This window comes from Triticum urartu, chromosome 2 (genome assembly GCF_003073215.2).
Source record: "Triticum urartu cultivar G1812 chromosome 2, Tu2.1, whole genome shotgun sequence".
Lineage (NCBI taxonomy): Eukaryota > Viridiplantae > Streptophyta > Magnoliopsida > Poales > Poaceae > Triticum > Triticum urartu.
This window is the reverse complement of record NC_053023.1, coordinates 600,080,765-600,099,414: the sequence shown is the minus strand read 5'-3', so window position 1 is coordinate 600,099,414 and position 18,650 is coordinate 600,080,765. Positions and strand designations below refer to the sequence as shown.

At 50.6% G+C, this 18,650-nt stretch overlaps 2 protein-coding genes across 2 annotated transcripts; one reads left to right on the top strand and one right to left on the bottom strand.

The window, feature by feature from the left end:
- Window positions 1–235: 235 nt before the first annotated feature.
- Window positions 236–9,934, bottom strand: LOC125539094 (UDP-glycosyltransferase 82A1-like). Its single transcript, XM_048702463.1, has 2 exons — window positions 9,379–9,934; window positions 236–1,584 (listed from the first exon to the last, which is right to left on the bottom strand). The coding sequence occupies exons 1-2, from the start codon at window positions 9,869–9,871 to the stop codon at window positions 542–544; spliced, it is 1,536 nt and encodes a 511-aa protein (XP_048558420.1). The 5' UTR covers window positions 9,872–9,934; the 3' UTR covers window positions 236–541.
- A 6,371-nt stretch (window positions 9,935–16,305) lies between these two features.
- Window positions 16,306–17,551, top strand: LOC125539092 (ATP-dependent Clp protease proteolytic subunit-like). The gene has a single exon (XM_048702462.1). The coding sequence runs from the start codon at window positions 16,431–16,433 to the stop codon at window positions 17,331–17,333; it is 903 nt and encodes a 300-aa protein (XP_048558419.1). The 5' UTR covers window positions 16,306–16,430; the 3' UTR covers window positions 17,334–17,551.
- Window positions 17,552–18,650: the final 1,099 nt, after the last annotated feature.

Genomic DNA, 18,650 nt, shown 5'->3' with positions numbered 1-18,650 from the left:
TTCTATGCTTAGGATTGGGTCTTGTCCATCACATCATTCTCCTAATGATGTGATCCCGTTATCAATGACATCCAATGTCCATGGTCAGGAAACCGTAACCATCTATTGATCAACGAGTTAGTCAACTAGAGGCTTACTAGGGACATGGTGTTGTCTATGTATCCACACATGTATCTGAGTTTCCTATCAATACAATTATAGCATGGATAATAAACGATTATCATGAACAAGGAAATATAATAATAATCAATTTATTATTGCCTCTAGGGCATATTTCCAACACCGCCGCCGTCGACCGCCGTGCGGGCTTTACCCGCCGACGTTGCACAACAGCAGCGAGGGGAGGGGCTGGAGTAGGGGGGAGGGGGGTGGCGGCGGCGCCGCCGCTAGGGTTCGCCCGAGCCGGCCCATGGGAGCGACGCCGGCGCGGTTCACGGTTGCGGACCGTTTAGGGCTTTTATGAAGTCATATTAAGCCGGGCTCATCTAAGCATTATGTCTAAAATGATAATGTACAAGATAGGCACAAAAGTGTTCGACCTCTACAGTATGCTGTACATCTGCATCGACAAAGGAGGTTGGTCCCTCCTAATTTCGTTTACGAAGGACTTGACGTTCCGTTGCGCCAAGCTCGTCGCCTCGGCCGTCACGACTCTCTCCCTCAGCCCGTCCATCTTCTCCTGCAGACGCCTCCCTTCCTTGCCCTCCATGACCCTCTCGATGCAGTCCTTCACCTCGTCCCTGCTCATGCCGCCGCCGAGCCTGATCCCGATCCCCCACACCCGGGTGATGTAGGCGCAGTTGATGAACTGGTCGCCGGAGACGGGGCAGCACAGCAGCCGCACCCCGTGCCGTATGGCCTCGACGGTGGAGTTCCAGCCGCAGTGCGTGAGGTAGCAGCCGACGGCGCCGTGGGTGAGCACCTCCTCCTGCGGCGCCCAGCCCACCACCTTGCCGCGGCCGGCGGCGGCCACCCTGTCGGCGTAGCCGTCGGGGAGCCCCGCGCGCCACGACGGGTCCTTCCTGAGCGCCCACAGGAAGGGCCGGCCGGTGGCCTCCAGCCCCAGCGCGAGCTCGCTGACCTTCTCGGGCCCGATCGGCCCCACCCAGCTGCCGAACGAGACGTACACCACTGACGCCGCACGTTGCCTGTCCAGCCAGCCCATGCACGTCGAGTCTGCCTGCCACATGCTGCTGGGCTGCTGCTGCTTGCACGGTGCCACCGGGGGCCCGTCGCCTTTCGCTCGCTGCTCCGTGCTGGTGTCGCCCCCGCCGGCCGCCAGCAGCGGCCCCACCGGGAGGACCCGCGGGCCCTGCCGCGCCGGGTGGCCGTCGTCTGCGGCGGCGACACCGCCGGCCTCGCCGGGAAAGGAGTTGACGAGGACGGATCGGAAGCTCCGCGCGCGGTGCAGAGCCCGCAGCCAGAACGCGAACCTCGATTTCTGGGTGGCCGAGTCGCCCACGAGCCATGGCAGCTCACCGTTGTTGAGCTCTACCTCTGCCGGCAAGATGTTGAGGGCTCGAAGCATCTTGCCCTGCCTGAGCCCGTCGTCGTCGGACTGATTCGGCGATGATTGAGGGGCACCTGCACGTTGGTAAAAATCGACGGGTGAATTAGTGAGATGCAAAACTCATCGATTCTACTGCATGCAGTGCACTCGTGCCGACATATGCTGTGCGCTAGCTAGATCGAAGTAACACGGACGCACGCATAGTGTAGAAACTCAGGCCGCCCACAAGTTGTGAGTTCCATCCCACGTGGGCTTTCTTTTTTGAGGGGAAAATCATGCCGCTTTATTTGAATCTCGTCTGAAATTACATCTAAAATAAAGTCTGGTGACAAGCCCACCCAAATCTCCGAACGGTTCTCCCCTATCCCTACTTTTGCTAATTTATGAGCGGCTACATTCCCAGACCGACGAATCCATGTCACCTTGGATTCCTCCATAGACCGAAGCATCGCTTTAATCTCCTCCACCCATGGGCCTGCAGCAGACAAATCCTTCTGCGAGTCGTTAAGCTTCTTGACCAAAGACAAGCAATCAAGCTCCACTTGCACCCGTGTGAAGTTTAGATCGATCGCCATTCGAACGCCTTGTCTGCACGCTAACACCTCGACCATCTCAGGACCAACTGTATTTGGGAAGAAGTGGCACAATTCAGCGCGAAACGCCGCTTGGTGATCGCGAAGAACCGCTCCACCTCCTCCTTTCTCCCCGTGCCTGGAGACCGCGCCGTCGGAGTTGATCTTTACCCATCCAGCTTCAGGAGGTACCCATCGCTGAATAGTCTTTGGTTCTGATTGTGACGCCCTCGTCTCGTGAGATGCTCTCCATTCTGCAACATGCATCTGCACTGTAGCTGTTATTTCATGTGCTAATACAATATTCCGCCCGTCCCTTGCCTCATTCCGTGCCAGCCAGAGGCTATAGGCCGCCTGAAGCATAACCTCCTTCTCGTCGTCCTTCGCCCGGGCAAACCAGTCAAGGAGCCAGGATGCTAGAGCTCGCTGAGTCTGAATGTGTCTCGGTGGTTCTTCCAACACCAAGCCGACCTGTTCCCTTAGCAACTCCCAGAACATGACTGAATGCTGGCAGCCCCAAAATCTATGCATTATAGTTTCTTCAAGGGCACACACAACACAAAAAACGCCCGGCTTGATCCGACGTCGGTGGAGTTCTGCCCCTACAGCAAGCCCGCTGCGGATCATGCGCCACATATGAATTTTGACCTTGCCCGGCGCACTTGTATCCCACAGCTCCAAATATCCTTTGTGCATAGCTATCGAACTCGAGGACTCCGGCTGTCCGGACCTCGTTCTGTTCAAGGCCATTCGTAGGTGGTATGCCGATCTAACGGTAAATACACCATTACGCGTAAAATTCCATGCAAGATAATCATCAGCCCCCGGGCCGCCAATCGCAATTTGCTTCACGTCCGTAGCATCTGCCACTGTAAACATCTGATCCACCAACTCCTCATTCCACGACACACCATCAGGGTTGATTAAGTGAGCCACCTTGGTCACACCCTGTATGTATACTTGGCCTAGGGGTTTGGTGCTCCCATTCCGAGGTATCCACGAGTCATGGTGAATGTTAATGTTGAGCCCCGCCCCAACTCTCCATATGAGGCCCTCCCTTAGCAAATCCCGGCCGTGCAAGATACTCCTGAAAGTGAACGATCCCGAGGCTGGGCAGGAAGCAGACAAAATTGAATTATCTTGAAAATACCTTGCTTTGAGCACTCTAGCACATAGAGAAGTTGGAACTTGAAGAATACGCCATGCTTGTTTCGCCAACAAAGCTTGGTTGAATGCCTCGGGGTCACGAAACCCCATACCCCCATCCCTCTTGCTCGCACACATCTTCTCCCAAGCGATCCAATGGAACTTTCTCTCACCATTCATTGCACCCCACCAGAATTTGGACGAGATTGAAGTCAGGTTCCGGCACATCTTCTTCGAGAGGTGAAAACAACTCATGGTATAGGTCGGTGTCGCTTGCAGGACAGATTTGACGAGAGCTTCTCTAGCTGCTTTGGACAATCCTTGCCCCTTCCAACCACACACTTTACCCTTAGCACACTCCGTAACATATTTAAAAGTGCCATCCTTGGACCTACCAACCAGTGTTGGGAGGCCCAAGTATCGTTCACTAAGAGCCTCAGATTGAATCCCCACAATCTGCTTAATCTGATCCTTCATCACATCATGGCTTCCTTTTCCAAAAAAGATGGAGGATTTCTGCAAATTTACCTTCTGTCCTGATGTTTTTTCATACTTTTCAAGGATCTGTTTTAGTGTTTCCATATTCTCCTTGGTTCCCTCAAGGAAAATTATACTATCATCTGCAAACAACAAGTGAGTTATATGGGGGCCAGTGCTCCCAAACTTCACCCCGGAAAGCTGTTTGTCAGTTTGAGCCTTCTTGAGTAGCGCTGAAAAACCCTCTGTCTTAAACCCTGAGAAGGTGTAAAGCTCCTGGATAGCCCACCATTTAACTTTACAGAAAAACGCGCCGAGGTGACACATCTCATTATCATTGCGACCCACATCGGATCAAAACCAAAACGTGTCATAACCCTCTCCAGGAATATCCACTCCACTCGGTCATACGTTTTCATCATATCCAACTTAATCGCACACAAACTCTTCTTTCTTTTCCTTTTGCGAATAGCGTGTACACACTCATATGCCACCAACACATTATCAGTGATCAGACGCCCGGGCACAAAAGCGTTTTGTTCTTCAGAGATTAAAAGTGGAAGAATACCCTTCAACCTATTCGCCAACACCTTGGTGGCAATCTTGTACAAGACGTTGCATAAACTGATGGGGCGGAACTATGAAAGCAGCTGCGGTGAGTTAACTTTCGGAATCATGACAATGATTGTATCATTAAAATCAGGCGGGGTCAAAGCCCCACTCAAAAAACCCCGAACGGCCGTGCATACATCACTCTTCACCAACGACCAGTGTCTTTGGTAAAAGAGAGCAGGTAACCCGTCTGGCCCCGGCGCTTTCGTCGGCCCCATTTGAAACAACGCGGCTTCAATTTCCACATCGGAGATAGCATATGTTAGCTTGGCGTTCATATCGTCCGAGACCAGCTGATTAATATTTTCTAGTATCTCCTGTGCATCCACTGATCCTTCTGATGTAAACAAAGATTCATAAAAACTGGCTGCCAACTCACGCATCTCCTCGTCTACCATACATCTCGTACCATCCTCCCTGCGCAAAGCACGAATGGTGTTTTTCCTCTTGCGATGTGACGCCCGATTCTGAAAATATTTTGTGTTTTGGTCACCCGCCCGCAACCAGTCCACACGCGATCGCTGCTGGTACAACAGCTCCTCCCTAGCATAGATTTCGCGCAGCTGTTTTTCAATCTCTCGGACCTCCAGTGAGGTACCAGAGATGTCAGCCCTGCTTCATGCGTCTGCGAGCTGCGTCTTCAACTTCGTTATGTGCCTCCGGATGGATCCAAACACCTCCCGTGCCCAGCGCTGCATACTCCCAGTCATCTTGCTCAGTTTTGCCCACACTCCCGCCACCGTGTTTTCATCTGTACTTGCGTCTGACCAGGCCTGGGCGATCATGGTGTCATATTGCTCGTGCCTCGTCCAAGCCTCTTCAAAATGAAACGGCCTCGGCCCTCTATCTCTTGCGCGCGGAGCCGTCTCCAGCGCTCTAACCAGGATAGCTTGGTGATCTGACTCCTCTGTCACTAGGTGTTCCACATATGTTTCAGGGAATAGCTCCAAAAATGTGTCCGTGCACGTAGCTCTGTCCAGTCGTACCTTAATGTTTTCTGTCCCGTCACGTTTGTTATCCCATGTGTATGGGTAACCACAGAACCCCAGATCTGCTAGACCGCACTCCGCCAAACAATCCCTAAAGTCCTCCATCTGCGCAAAAGGTCGCTGATTACCCCCTAGCTGGTCAGTTTGGAATAGAGCTTCATTGTAGTCTCCAACACAAATCCATGGAAGATCGTCTTGTGCTTTTAGGAACCTAATCGCATCCCATGATTTCTTGCGCAACTCCGTCTTGGGCTCCCCATAGAAACCAGTGAATCTATAGGTCTTCCCCTCCCATATCATTTCCGCATCTATGAAGTATTGGCACCAAGGCCTAATGTTAACCTACACATTATCTCTCCACCAAAGAGCCAAACCCAACCTTGACAATCAACTGCAACACCACTTCTAAAACCCAAACTCCATTTAAGTTTCTCCATAGCTCTCGCCTTCTTCTTCGTTTCTGAAAGAAAAACCACCGCTGGGTTGTAGGACCGTAGCAGGTCTCTGAGTTCGCCAACCGTCGAGTCCAACCCCAAGCCTCGACAGTTCCAGGCTAGGAAATTCATTGCGTCCGGCGGTCCCCCTCGTCGGGGTCCGCCGATGAATCATTGTTCTCCGATAGCCGGTCAAAAACAGTAGATGTCTTCCTCCTCGTATCTCTGATGAACTCATCACTTGACAGTTGCTTATCCGGATCATTTTTTGCCACCCAAAAACTTCCTAGGCCCTCTCTTCCTACCTTCATAATCAAAGCTTGGTTGTTGGTAGCCACGTTGAACTGGTCTGTACTCCTGCCTAGGCTTCCTGACAAAGTGACCTCTCTTCCTGCCCCCACCTTCCCCAAACCTCTCCCTATCCCTTTGTTCATCACCTCTCCGCAAATCACCCCTGTTATGATGTATGTGGCTTCCTCCCTCCTCCTCCCGCATATCCTCTCTTCTATCTCTTGAGCTGCTAGCATAGCGTTGTTGTCCTTGAAGTTTATTTCTCAAGTCTCTTCTGCTCTAAATCCTGTCTGAGGTCGTGCCCCTCCCTTCTTTCATACTTATTTTTCTCCTTCAAAGGGCTAGTAACTTCTCCTCTGTCGGTTTTAGCAGCCACGCCAGTGCGTGCTCCTTCCGATCTGGTAAACTCATCCTGCAGGTTACGTTTTGTTGGAGCCTCAGTTTTGTCAGAATTGGGATGACGCCTTGGGTCGCTGTCGCCCGTACGTCTGCTGCCCCAGCTGTTGCTGCTCCCAGCTGGCCCATGAGGTCCTCCTTTTGCTCCATTCGACCGTCCCGGGGACGCCCTTAACCAGCCACCCCATTGTTGGGACGAGTCCAAAGGGGGAACACATATGCCTTCTGCATGAACCATCCTACCACACTCAAAACAAAAGTGAGGCACCTTCTCGTAGTAGAAGTCAAACCAGGTCCCCAACTTGTCATCTTTGGACGTTTTGAGATTGAAACCTCTCACCAACGGTTCAAACACATTAATCTTTGCTCTAACCCTCAAATACTGTCCCCTTGCTATACCATCCTTATCAGTGTCCACTCGTACAATCTCCCCCAACCAATTCCCAAGAGCTCTACCAAAGGATTCAGTCCTCTTGTCCGGTGGTAAGTCGTCCACCCGAACCCACACATCAGTTCTATCGAAAATCATCTCTGACGGCCTAGTTTTGCCTTCATATTCCTTCAAGATCAACACGCTGAAATCATATTGCCATGGCCCGTTGTTCATTGCATGTTTCCAGTCTCCTTCGCTGCCAAAGTGAACCTCAAATATGTTGGAACCGAGGTCCGCAAACTTGGCCACTTTGTGCAAACCCCAGGCCCTTTGCATCGCGCGCTCGACCGCGCTCATGATCATCGGCCTCGGCGAGCATACTTTACCGACGGCTGACCATCGATTATTCCTTGCACTCACCTTCTCCGGTTCCTCAAACACGAACCCCTCTGCCTCCTTATCCATCAGTACCATGCCCCCAAGCCTCGCTGAAAGGCTCGACGTAGGGATCTGGCGTCTTGCTTTCCACCGGAGATTTAGAGGAGGTCCGGCTTGCTGTACCATCCATCTTGCGTTGCGGCGTCGCCATCCCCTTTTCCTCGGCCGCTGGAGTGTTCTTCCTGCCCGAGGCCAGTGCCTCTGCATCCCCCTGCCTGCCGTTCGTGTTCCTCTGGTGTGCCATCCCCGAGCCCGATGCACAGCTAGTTCGGCTGGTAGATTTCTTCTGGTTCGCCCCGCCTATGGACACCCTGGTGTTGTTATGAATCCTCGGAGTAGTCCCAGCCGCCGCCGCCGCCGATGTCGATCCCATCTGTTCCGAAACCCTAACCCCCTTTTCTCCAGCCTTCTCCGCCATCCGCTCCGTCAGCGACGAAGACGGAAGATCACCGGTCGGTCCTGAGTTCAGCGCCGTCGCCGTCCACGAACCACCGTATCCTCTCTCACCCCCGCAGCTCAAACCCTAACCCTAGCAGCGGTAGACGTTCACCATGCAATCGCCTCCCGTCGCCTTAGAGTTTTCCTGCGTGGTGGACCCCGGCTGTGTGCGTTCCATCCCACGTGGGCTGATTGGTGACGTTCAATCATGCACCCGAAGCTCATCCGATCCAAGGGACCGACCGAGTTGGCAACTGCCGTCACATCGCTTGATGTAGTACATGTACTGCTCGTACGTCAGTACGTGATTGCTCTTCCGGACCGATCGATGGATTGGGTCGACCGGTCAGGCCAAGTCGATCGTGTTGTCGTCTTCCGCATCATCTGGTTGCTACACCACAACCGTAATCCGAAGAGAAAGACTATTCCCCGTTGCATATATGGGAAAAGGCTACACTGTACTGCACGAGCCAGCCAGCCAGAGGGCCCAGGTTGGTTCGTCCAATAGCTTGTGTCTATGTCTAAAGAAAAATGGACGCATGCAGCTGATTTAGTTTCTCTACCACGGAAAAACCCGTGCATGGATCCCACAAATTGCTAGTACAGACGTAAAAGGAGGGGCAAAAAATTAATCGCCCAAATGATTCGACAAGATCTGTTAATCGGCCGAGGCGACTCAAGCATCAATTATTCGTTAAATATTATCCTTTCTACATGTGCGAGCGTACTGCATGATGCATGCACATCTCGCCGTGATATTATACCCTCCCTTGGTGAGTAAGAACCGATCATGTGTCGACTGCCGATTTGCCGAGGGGGGAGGGTCAACTTGGTGAGTTACCATCTGGGCCAAGTATGATCAGCTACAAAAAGGCTGCCTCACAAATACTCGAATGTGTTGCTGGCCCTGGCCGGCCCCAATACAAGATGGATCAGATCCACACAGCACTCGGCTGTAGAGGGACCAAACGAAAAGAAAGACGGGTCCCCGACTAATATTTTCACATGCCAAACCCAATCATGTTTGGCCATTCATCAACTCTCCAAGCAGCTGTAGAAAATACCCCAACGGACGAGTTGTACGTAACGGTTCCAAGATCCACCGACTGAACGCACGCCACTTATCCTCCTGGCATGTTCAGTGTGGTTGCTAACATATGCATGCGTAGATCATGAATAGTTTCTGTGATTTTCATGGTTTCCGGCCGTACATATATCATATCATCAACTTTCCTTTCCTCACAAGGTGAATACATATGTTGTGGAGCTAGCTCTTCTCATGATCTCATCTAATTAAGCTGAGATGTTTGATGAGTATGGTGTGGTGTGTGTGGAGATGGCTAGATCTCGGAGACACATATTTCTATCTGGGGGGAGCATCGTACGTAGTGCTTCGAGCCTTAGATTTAGGATCATGCCTGACGTACCGCTAACACTTTTGTTGCAACTTGCGACCGTACGTAGAAAAGCATGTGGGGGCGTGTGGCATGCATGCCGCACCAAGCACGCAAGATCAAGGATCTTAAAAAGTTCTTAACCCTATATATACTTTGTTTTAGAATTTAAATATGTTAAGCTTTAGTTTTCCCGGTCGCCAGGTCAACTCTAACCATGTTACGCGCGCGTGCGAGCTCCGGTGGTTCGCAGTGTGCCTACGTTCGGGAAGGAAGGAAGGAAGGGAACCACCCCAAGCATGGCGTACCAGATTCTGAGATGAGCCCCTCCTCCATGAGCTCCGGGATGGCGGCCACCACGCGGTAGCTCGCGAGCATCGCTGGCCAGAACCCGGCCGCCGGCACGCCGCACCGCTCGGCCACGGGGACGGCCCACGACGCCAGCACGTCCACCACGACGCAGGCCACGCGCCGGCGCGCCAGCAGGCGCTCTAGGTGCGCGGGCATGTGGTGCTCCATGGCGTGCCCGAACTCGGCGAACCCCGGCGGGTCGCCGTCGCCGACGTCCGCGACACCGCTGGGGATGGACGCCAGCGCCACGCCGCCGCCGCCATCGCGGTCGTCGTCGTTGCCGGCCGTCGTCCGAGCGATGCGGCGGTGGATGAAGTCCGGCACGGCGACGGTGGCCGCGACGCCGTGCGCGGCGAGGGCGCGCGCCAGGAGCAGCATGGGCGTGACGTGGCCCTGCGCCGGGAACGGCACGAGGAGCACGGCCGGCGGGGTGGCTGCCTCGGCGCCCATGCCGCCGTCGACGTCTCGCGGTTACGGATCTCCGTGGCCTGGGCTCAATTAGTTTGGACACACGTGGCTGTGGCCAACGGATGCGTCGTGAGTGGAATTTATAGTGGTGGTCGCGTGCTGAGCCAATTCCCTGCTGGCTCCGTCGCTGTCCGTTTCTTTAAGCTTCACGTTTTTTTTCCTCACTCTCCCCTTGGCCACTTGGGGAATGGGCTAAATTTCTGGCTGCGCGTGTTAAATTTCTGGGGCTGTGAATCGATTCTTTCCAAACGGAGTATCGCCGTGTAAGTCGATCGACTCGCGAATTCAACACGTGACCGATTAGGGACAGTTTGTTGTTTTATTAACGGCTCCGGACAACCAGCGCTTTTGCATGCATGCGCGCCACTGGCAGGACGCACCGCATGCCCGATCGATCAGAGTGCCTTCTCGCCAAACGAACCTTTTGCTTTGTACTCCCTCCGTTCCGAATTACTTGTCGCAGGTATGGATGTATCTAGATGTATTTTAGGTCTAGATACATCCATTTCTGCGACAAGTAATTTGGAACGGGGGAAGTATAAGTATAAGGCCCTTCCCACTGCTTCACCGTGGATAGGTGCTAAGCATGCTATATAAGATTGGTTAGACTAGCCACAATAGGTAGTAACTTAGAGTAGTAACATGTCAATGTTATTAGTCTATATTACTACCTCTATAGTGGGGAATAACATATACTATGTGGTAACATGCAACACTTCATTTATTAAGCCATGGACTCATTTTGCATTGATATGTGTGATGTTACTCATACTACTAGTAACTAGCTATGTTACTACTTTGCTCTCTTTCTTCATTTATTGCTCGCCACATCATCCATTTTATCTAAATATGCGTGATGTTATTACCTATGTTACTCCCATTGTGGGTAGTCTTATAGTGGAGATAACATAAGTAGTATCATATACTTGGGATTTGCAAACATGCTTATGTGACAGGCAATTAAAGAAGATAAGAGATGGTTATAGTAACGTAGATAGATACCGTAACATAATAAATATGATGCTACTATGTGTCATGCATAGCAATAAATGAGACCACCAATGATACTAATTTATGATACTATGCACTATGGAAATAGTAACATATGCATGTTACTAGTCTAAGTTACTCCCCACTATGACCAGCCTTAGTAAAAAAATGACATGGCACAACATTAAGGAAGAGAGAGAGAGCACTTTAATTACCCCAGGAAGAACCAATGCCAAGTGCGTGAATCTAGGCAAACCACTTAAATAATACAATTTGACCAATGCATGAAAGATTTTAGGTGCTAACTCATTAAATAAACTGAGCTTAGCAACAACTAGTTAAGCACATATGCATTAGGGAGTTGAGTTGCTAAGGTATTTAATGCATTTAGCACCTCATCTAAGCACCTTTGCATTGGAAGAGGCCTAAGAGCGTCTACAGTCGGGTGACCTATATCCGTCTCATACGTCTTAGTAGGCCGTCCGATTACCGATCGGTCATAAAATACCGACTCAACCAGAGCTCTCAAACATGCCTCAAACTCCCGGGTTGACCGGCACCCCTCATATCCGTCCTGCATTTAGGGCGAATATGAGACGGCCTGAGCACACCCGGGCACGCCCGCCACATCAGCCTGGCCCACCCCTGACCCCAAAAAACCCTGCACGGTAGAAACCCTAGCTCACTCCGCTCCCCTCCCCGACGCTCCCATTTTCCCAATCTGCCAAATCTCTAGCGCCGGCGAACATGTCCAGCACCGGCAGCCACTCCGACAGCAACTTTGGAGACGAGGAGGAGTTGGCGCTCCGTATCGCGCTCGAGCTCTCGCGGGTCGATACGGGCGGCAGCTCCAGGTCCGGTGCAAAAGCCCCCCGTCGCCCGCCGCGGCAGCGCGGATGCCGGCGTCGTCCGTTCCCGCCCCGCGCGCGGATCTGCGAGGCCTGCCCGATCTGCTCCTCCTGCCCGACAGCCTCCTCCACCTCCGGCTGCTGCTCCGCGCGGGCAACGGTGGGTTCTAGTGCCCGCTCAGCTGATGTCGCGGATGCGTACTCTAGAGTCGGAGGCACGAGGTACCCGCCGCGAGAGGCAGAGGGCAAGGGAGATGGCAGGGCGGGTCCGACGGGCCTGCGCAGTCTGCCCGTCGGCGTCGGGTGCCCGACGAGGAGGACCGCCTCTTTGAGTAGGCGTGCCGCCGACCACTGACTGAGGCGGAGACGAAGGCCTGACGGCTCCAGAGGCTCAACGCCAAGCAGCTCCGACTCGACATTGAGCAATCTGAGCGGGAGGTGGTGGATGCATCGAGGGAGGCAGCGAGGGTGGCCAAGCTCAAGCGTAAGCAAGACCGCGTCGTCCGACGCTTGCAAGGCTTCATCGTCATCTCTGATTCCACCTCCTCTGACGGGTCCGACGGCTCCGACATGGACCCACCTCCTGCCGCGGAGTCCTATAGTTGCGCCGGCGACCGGAAGGGCAAAGGGCCAGCAAGGAAGTGGTAAAAATCCGTCTTTTTTCAAGTTTTTAGTTGTAGTTTGAAGTTGTCCATCGTATTATGTGTATTATGTGAACTTTGATTGTCTTTCGATGATCCGGCTGTTATCTTTTGATGAACCGATTGTGCACTTATATGTTCGCTCATGATCTACGTAGTTTCTATCAATGTTGCATGGTTTAGTATATGAATATAAGGGACGGAATATGAGATACGTGGGTGTGAAGACGTAGATATGGAGAGTGCCCGTTTAGTATCTGTGGACACATCCGGGCGCGTCCGCGAATGTTTGAGGGGCCGGATTTGCATTTTTTTTTTGATAAAGGAGAGGCCGAATTTGCTGAGTCCGACTGTAGATGATCTAAGTACGGAGGAAAACATCCATGTGTATATGCTGGCTTGGACACACACCATTGCCTGCCCGGCCTCTCCTCTGAAGGCTGCGACTGCAACATCGCCCTACATGCATGCATGAACGGGCTCCAGGATTACATACACTGTTTATTTAACAAGACAAATAAGCATGCATTAAGAACTTCAAAGTTCACGTGTGAACAAACTAACCACCAGCGGTTGTACTGTCAACACAGACGCACTTGTAATTAGTGCGCACCATCGAGAATGGTTTAGTGTGACATCGCATAAGTTCAGAGCCCCTTGCACTACACAGTCGACAGAAAGCTGCAGCGAGCATCTTTCTCATAGGATTACGGCGCCGCCTTTTTCCCCCTTCTTTTTTTAAGACTAACGGCGCCGCTGGTCGTGCCCCCGTCACCATGGGCCCGAAAGTTGTTAACACGCGCACGTGTAATTTGGCGAGCACTCCGTTATTACCTGCAAAAATATCTGCCAATTGCCAAAACCTGAAGTTTGGTGACGGTGCTTTGTAAAGGAAAGCTGCCGAAACCAAGCCGACTTTGCAGCAGTGAACAAAACGGTCACATCAATCCTCGGCCTGTTGTCGCTACGTGCCATGCCCAGCAATGGTTTCTGTTGAAAACACAGAAGCTCATGTCGATCACTTCGTCACTTCTCGCAACTGCACGGCCGGAATTGGTTCTTCGAGACGGCGCAGACCACCCTCTCTCGCTTGGTTCTTATCGGTTCGTGAGAGTGACCGCAGGCGGCCACTGTTGATAAATTGATAGGGCAAAGACTTTAGTAGCCTCATTTTCAATTTATAAACTGTTACACAGGTGCTATCAAGTGACCAAACATCAACCTCTCACTTGGTTCTTATCCGTTCATGTTTTCAGATAAAAGGCAAAGGCTCTAGTGCAATAATACAAGTACCAGTGCTCGCAAAAAAAAGGTACGGTAACAAAAATAATACCCCCTCCGCCCCCAACTGTTTGTCGCGGAAATTGATAGAATCGGATGTATATAGAACTAAAAATACGTCTAGATTCAACCATTTCAGCGACAAGTAATTCGAGATGGGTAGAGTATATTACAACTTCTCTCAAACACAAAGAGAACATAACACTGATGCAACGATTGGATACATTCTAGGCTGCCGTGCTTCTGTTGGCAGCATGTGTTAAAATTATGTTGAATATGTGTATTGGGCTACAGTCAGATTTGGCGTACACGGAGGGTTAGGTGTTTGAGATGGACACGTGTAACCTGGGATTAGTATGTAAGGTCACCGCGGGTAGTCAAAAATAGATGAGACACAGCTTTGACTAAGACAGAGATCACGAGAGGAACGGTCCGGGCGCCCGTGGTAGGGGTGGCCGAACTGGCCATGGTGAGGGTCGTTGGAGCGTTGTCTGGTGGCCTCGAGATCTTGTCATGGTTTTGTACCATGTGATTGGTACATTGGAAAATGTGCCCATAATCAATGCTCCAGGATACGCCGCGATGGTGAACCTCGTTGACAAACATTGTGTGTCTTGTCTATAACATGTTTTTTAATAGTGTGGACCTCTCTAATCTTATGTTGCACCCCCCTAACAAGTTTGGAGCGTCACCCCCCCCCTCCTAACAAGTTTGCAATCCATTACATCGGCCCAGAGGGTTTGAGAAACAGAACCATGCCGCAAAACGAAACAAAAGAAGATGTTGAAGTCGTTGCACCAATGTCCAGCTGATTGCTCTGCTTGAAGGACACACCAACTGCTAAGATCTCAAGAGACCAGCATATTCAGGGACACAAACTCTTGCAGGCCCTTCACATGCACCGGATTGAATATCATCGAGGTAGGTAGAGATCGAAGACACCTTATTGACATGACATCACCGCCACTACCTCACCGATGTCGCTAGGGAACAGAACATAAGGAAAAAAAAGGACGAGTTCCCACTCTTCTTGCCGCCGCCGAGGATACCGAACAGGAAAGAGGAGGAAGGCCGATGCGGCGGTGTGGGGAGAGACTTGGCGGCTAGGGTTGAGAGTGGTTGCGTGGGTTATTTTTAGATGAACGAAAAGGGTGTGCTTTTTCTGTAAGGAAAAGGAATTTGCTAATTCTCATCCGAATTACTATAGTTACATCTAACACTTGTACTGTTTGATCAATTAAAAAAATCCGTGTAAATGTTAACATAAAATCGGCTAGTGTAAGGGTTTTTCCCTAAAAAAAGTAGTGTAATATTTAGATGAGGCTTTTTTTAATAATCGGATTTTTTGAGGGTTTTTTAAGAATTAGATGAGACTTGGTTGATTCTCATGATGAGAACTAGCCACATTTTTTTAAGCATCGCCACATCCTAAGGCCCTGTTTGATAGCTGTAGAAGCTGACTTTGTTAGAGAAAGGTTCAGAACCCACCCTTTCTTTCTTGCAGGATTGAGAAGATTGTGAATTTAGAACCTTTTAGATGTACAGAAAGAAAGAGGATTGTGCTTGTAGGTAATGATGGAGAGAAGAACAAATTTATGGTATGGGGAGAGTGGTTTCACAGATTGTACTTGTACAGAAAGAGAGTGGATGGTGTTTCTTTTCAGAAGATAACTTTTGCCGGCCATTATGTTGCTTGTAAGCAGAATACTTATTGATTTAGTTCTCTCACCACTGATTTTGCTGAAACTGTAATTTGTATTGAGTTATATATATTGTGTCAATCCTAACATTAGTATATGCAGCCCAAAATGATGAGTTTACCAACGGTGTTACATGTCATAATATGCTTAGTTCCTTAGTTCTGTTTATCTGCATCTTTTGCTTTCAGTCCATGGACACATGCAAGATATGCAGAACCACAAACTAGGTGCAATCTGATGTTCCCTTGGTAGAACCTGCTTTCAGAAAATAGTACCCAATGTTCCATGCTTTCCACTCTCTTTTCATGATTGTTTTGTGATTCTGTAAATAAAGGGAAACTGTTTTCAGATCCCCATCCCAGCACAACACTCATCATGCAGTTTGATATAGCTTGTGATATTACCTTGCACGTCTGAAATCATTATATTGTACGAATACCTTTGCCGGTCATTAGGTAGAGTTGGAGTTGGTTCTGCTCAGGGGCGGATCCAGCCCAGCCCAGCGCCCCGGGCCCCCTTTGTATACTGTAGCAACTGCTACAGTATTTTCCCTACAGCCCACAAAGAAAAGGACTGGGATCAGGTAACATGCGCTACGGTGACATGCACGGTGACATGCGGCCCAAATTTAAATTTAAACATTGCGAAAAAATCTGAAAAAAATCATGCATATTCACAACACATATTAAGATAACCCCTAAAAATTTCAGATCAAAATTCGAAACATACATCGAGAAACGAAAAAGAGAAACTCAGATGTGAATAGTCTACACAAAACACAGCTAAAGATTTTTTTGAGGTTTTTTTTATTGAGGGATTTTTTTGAGGAAAAAAATCCTAAAGAAAAATGGGAGATCTCCTTCCAGTCTCCTCAAGCTTTCTGGTAAGGGCCCATAAGAGCTCAGCCCGGCCCAAGTTGAACAGATAAGAAGGAACAACCTCACCCTTTCCCCCACACATCGCAACCCACCACTACCTACCTGTTGCTCCCCCATCCTCGCAGCCTTTGTAGCCTCACTCTCACCTACAAGCCACCCCCACCAATGGCGTCCCCACGAACCCACCCCCTCCCGACCCCACCATGCTTCCCCACGGCCCCACTCGTCTGACCCTAACCCCAACCTCACCTCTCCCCACCCCGCCGTCTCGGTCTCACCTCGCCGCGCCGGGACCCAAGACCAGACCCGATCCCCTAAACCCGGCCCCAAACCCTAGCGCCGCCGCCATGCTGCGCCGCCTCGCCTCCGCCGCCGCCCCGCGGGCCTTCTTCTCGCCCTCCCCGGCGGCGGGCCACGCCCCGCGCCGCGAGTACGGGCTGGTCCCCATGGTCATCGAGCACACCTCCCGCGGGGAGCGCGCCTACGACATCTTCTCCCGCCTCCTCAAGGAGCGCATCGTCTGCATCCACGGGCCCATCGCCGACGACACGGCCTCGCTCGTCGTCGCGCAGCTGCTCTTCCTCGAGTCCGAGAACCCCGCCAAGCCGATCCACCTCTACATCAACTCCCCCGGCGGGGTCGTCACCGCGGGCCTCGCGATCTACGACACCATGCAGTACATCCGCTCCCCGGTCACCACGCTCTGCATCGGCCAGGCCGCCTCCATGGGCTCGCTGCTGCTCGCCGCCGGCGCGCCCGGCGAGCGGCGCGCGCTGCCCAACGCCCGGGTTATGATCCACCAGCCGTCGGGCGGTGCCTCCGGGCAGGCCTCCGACATTGCGATCCAGGCCAAGGAGATCCTCAAGGTGCGCGACCGCCTCAACAAGATCTACGCTAAGCACACGGGCCAGGCCATCGACCGCATCGAGCAGTGTATGGAGAGGGACATGTTTATGGACCCAGTGGAGGCGCACGCCTGGGGGCTCATCGATGAGGTCATCGAGCACCGCCCAATTTCACTCGTTTCTGATGCCGTGAGCAGCGAGCCGCCGAAGAACGCCGGAGGAGGGGAAAACAAGGGAACAGAGGAGCCGTCTCCAGCTTGATGGGTGGTTGCAAGGTGCAATCCTTTTTGCGTTCCTGTAGCTGTCTCGTTGGATTTCAACATTCAATGCTTAATTCTTACATAAGGTTACAACTTGTTATTCTGCGGCAGACGGTTTATCACTAGCTAAGCTGATGTTTTGCTACTTGCATTAATCTGCTGCTGATGATGGATGCAATCCTTGCTTGCTTACTTATAGCCATATCACAGTTGATGTTATGTTTGTCTGAAATCAAGGTAGCCCAACACAAAGGATAAATGCGGCATGTTTACAACAGTAGGCACATTTTTTGTTGGCCTATTGGAGCAAGTTGGGAATGGTATAAAACAAATTTCTAATTGGTGATTCTTGTATCTTGTGTTCGATAATTTTAGTTGCGCCTTGTTGATGTATGTGATTTCATTTAATGAGTTGATACCATAATTTTAGTTTTGCCTCCTTCATTATTTTATTTCATTCCAAGAGTCATCCATCAGTTGGAATTTCATACAATCAATGCTGTCCAGTTTGTCTTTTGTAAAGAAACAACTTTATTGTTTAATTCAATGCTACTAGTAATATATCACTGATGACCACTATCTTTCAAGGGCATTAATCTGTAATAGTACCTTTACCTTTATATTACTAGTATAATAGAAGAACATGCAGCCTATCACTGAAAACAAACCCATTGTGACAAACTGCTTTTGCATTTGATAGGTCAAACCATATGAATTGAGCCATAAGTTAACTAATACTCCCTCCGTTCCAACCATGACAAGAATTATGGAACGAGGGAGTACACAGTAGTCAGTCGGCCATATTATTGTACCACGTCTGTTATATACAGAGATTTCTAGCATTCTCCTGGTGCTATCCTTATGCAGCATATATGTATGTTACTGGCAATAAAGTTTGAGGATCCATTGTTTCCTTAATAGGTGTCTCGTATGGAGCACATTCCTGCGAAATTGTCCAGTATTGGAGTAATATGTAAGCAGTACCTTGTCTGTTTGAGCTTTGGGTATAGCTTATATTTATTCAAGTCTATAGCATGGACCATCTGGTGTGAGAATTTTAGGCTCATCAGAAATAATGCTAATTTTGAATGGTTCATTAGAGTTTAATATAGGTCAACGGGTCTGTAGATGGTTTACTGTACATCTGTTCATCCAATCATAATAGGACCTCTTAGCAGTTCTTAAGTGGCACTTTCTACTAGACATAAATCATCTAATGAGAGGCTTCCTGGCCTGGCTGGCAGCAGTATTTGGCCCATTTATGCTTGATATACACATGGCACAAATATGCTTAAGAGACTTTTAATATGCATCATAG

What these genes read in the sequence shown, in the direction of transcription:
- LOC125539092 (XM_048702462.1), top strand. Translation starts at nt 16,431, where the DNA reads ATGCTTCCCCACGGCCCCACTCGTCTGACCCTAACCCCAACCTCACCT.
- LOC125539094 (XM_048702463.1), bottom strand. Translation starts at nt 9,871, where the DNA reads ATGGGCGCCGAGGCAGCCACCCCGCCGGCCGTGCTCCTCGTGCCGTTC. An exon ending in GGGGCTCATCTCAGAATCTG is followed by an intron (nt 1,585 to 9,378) that starts GTACGCCATGCT and finishes ACCAACGTGCAG; the next exon opens with GTGCCCCTCAATCATCGCCG.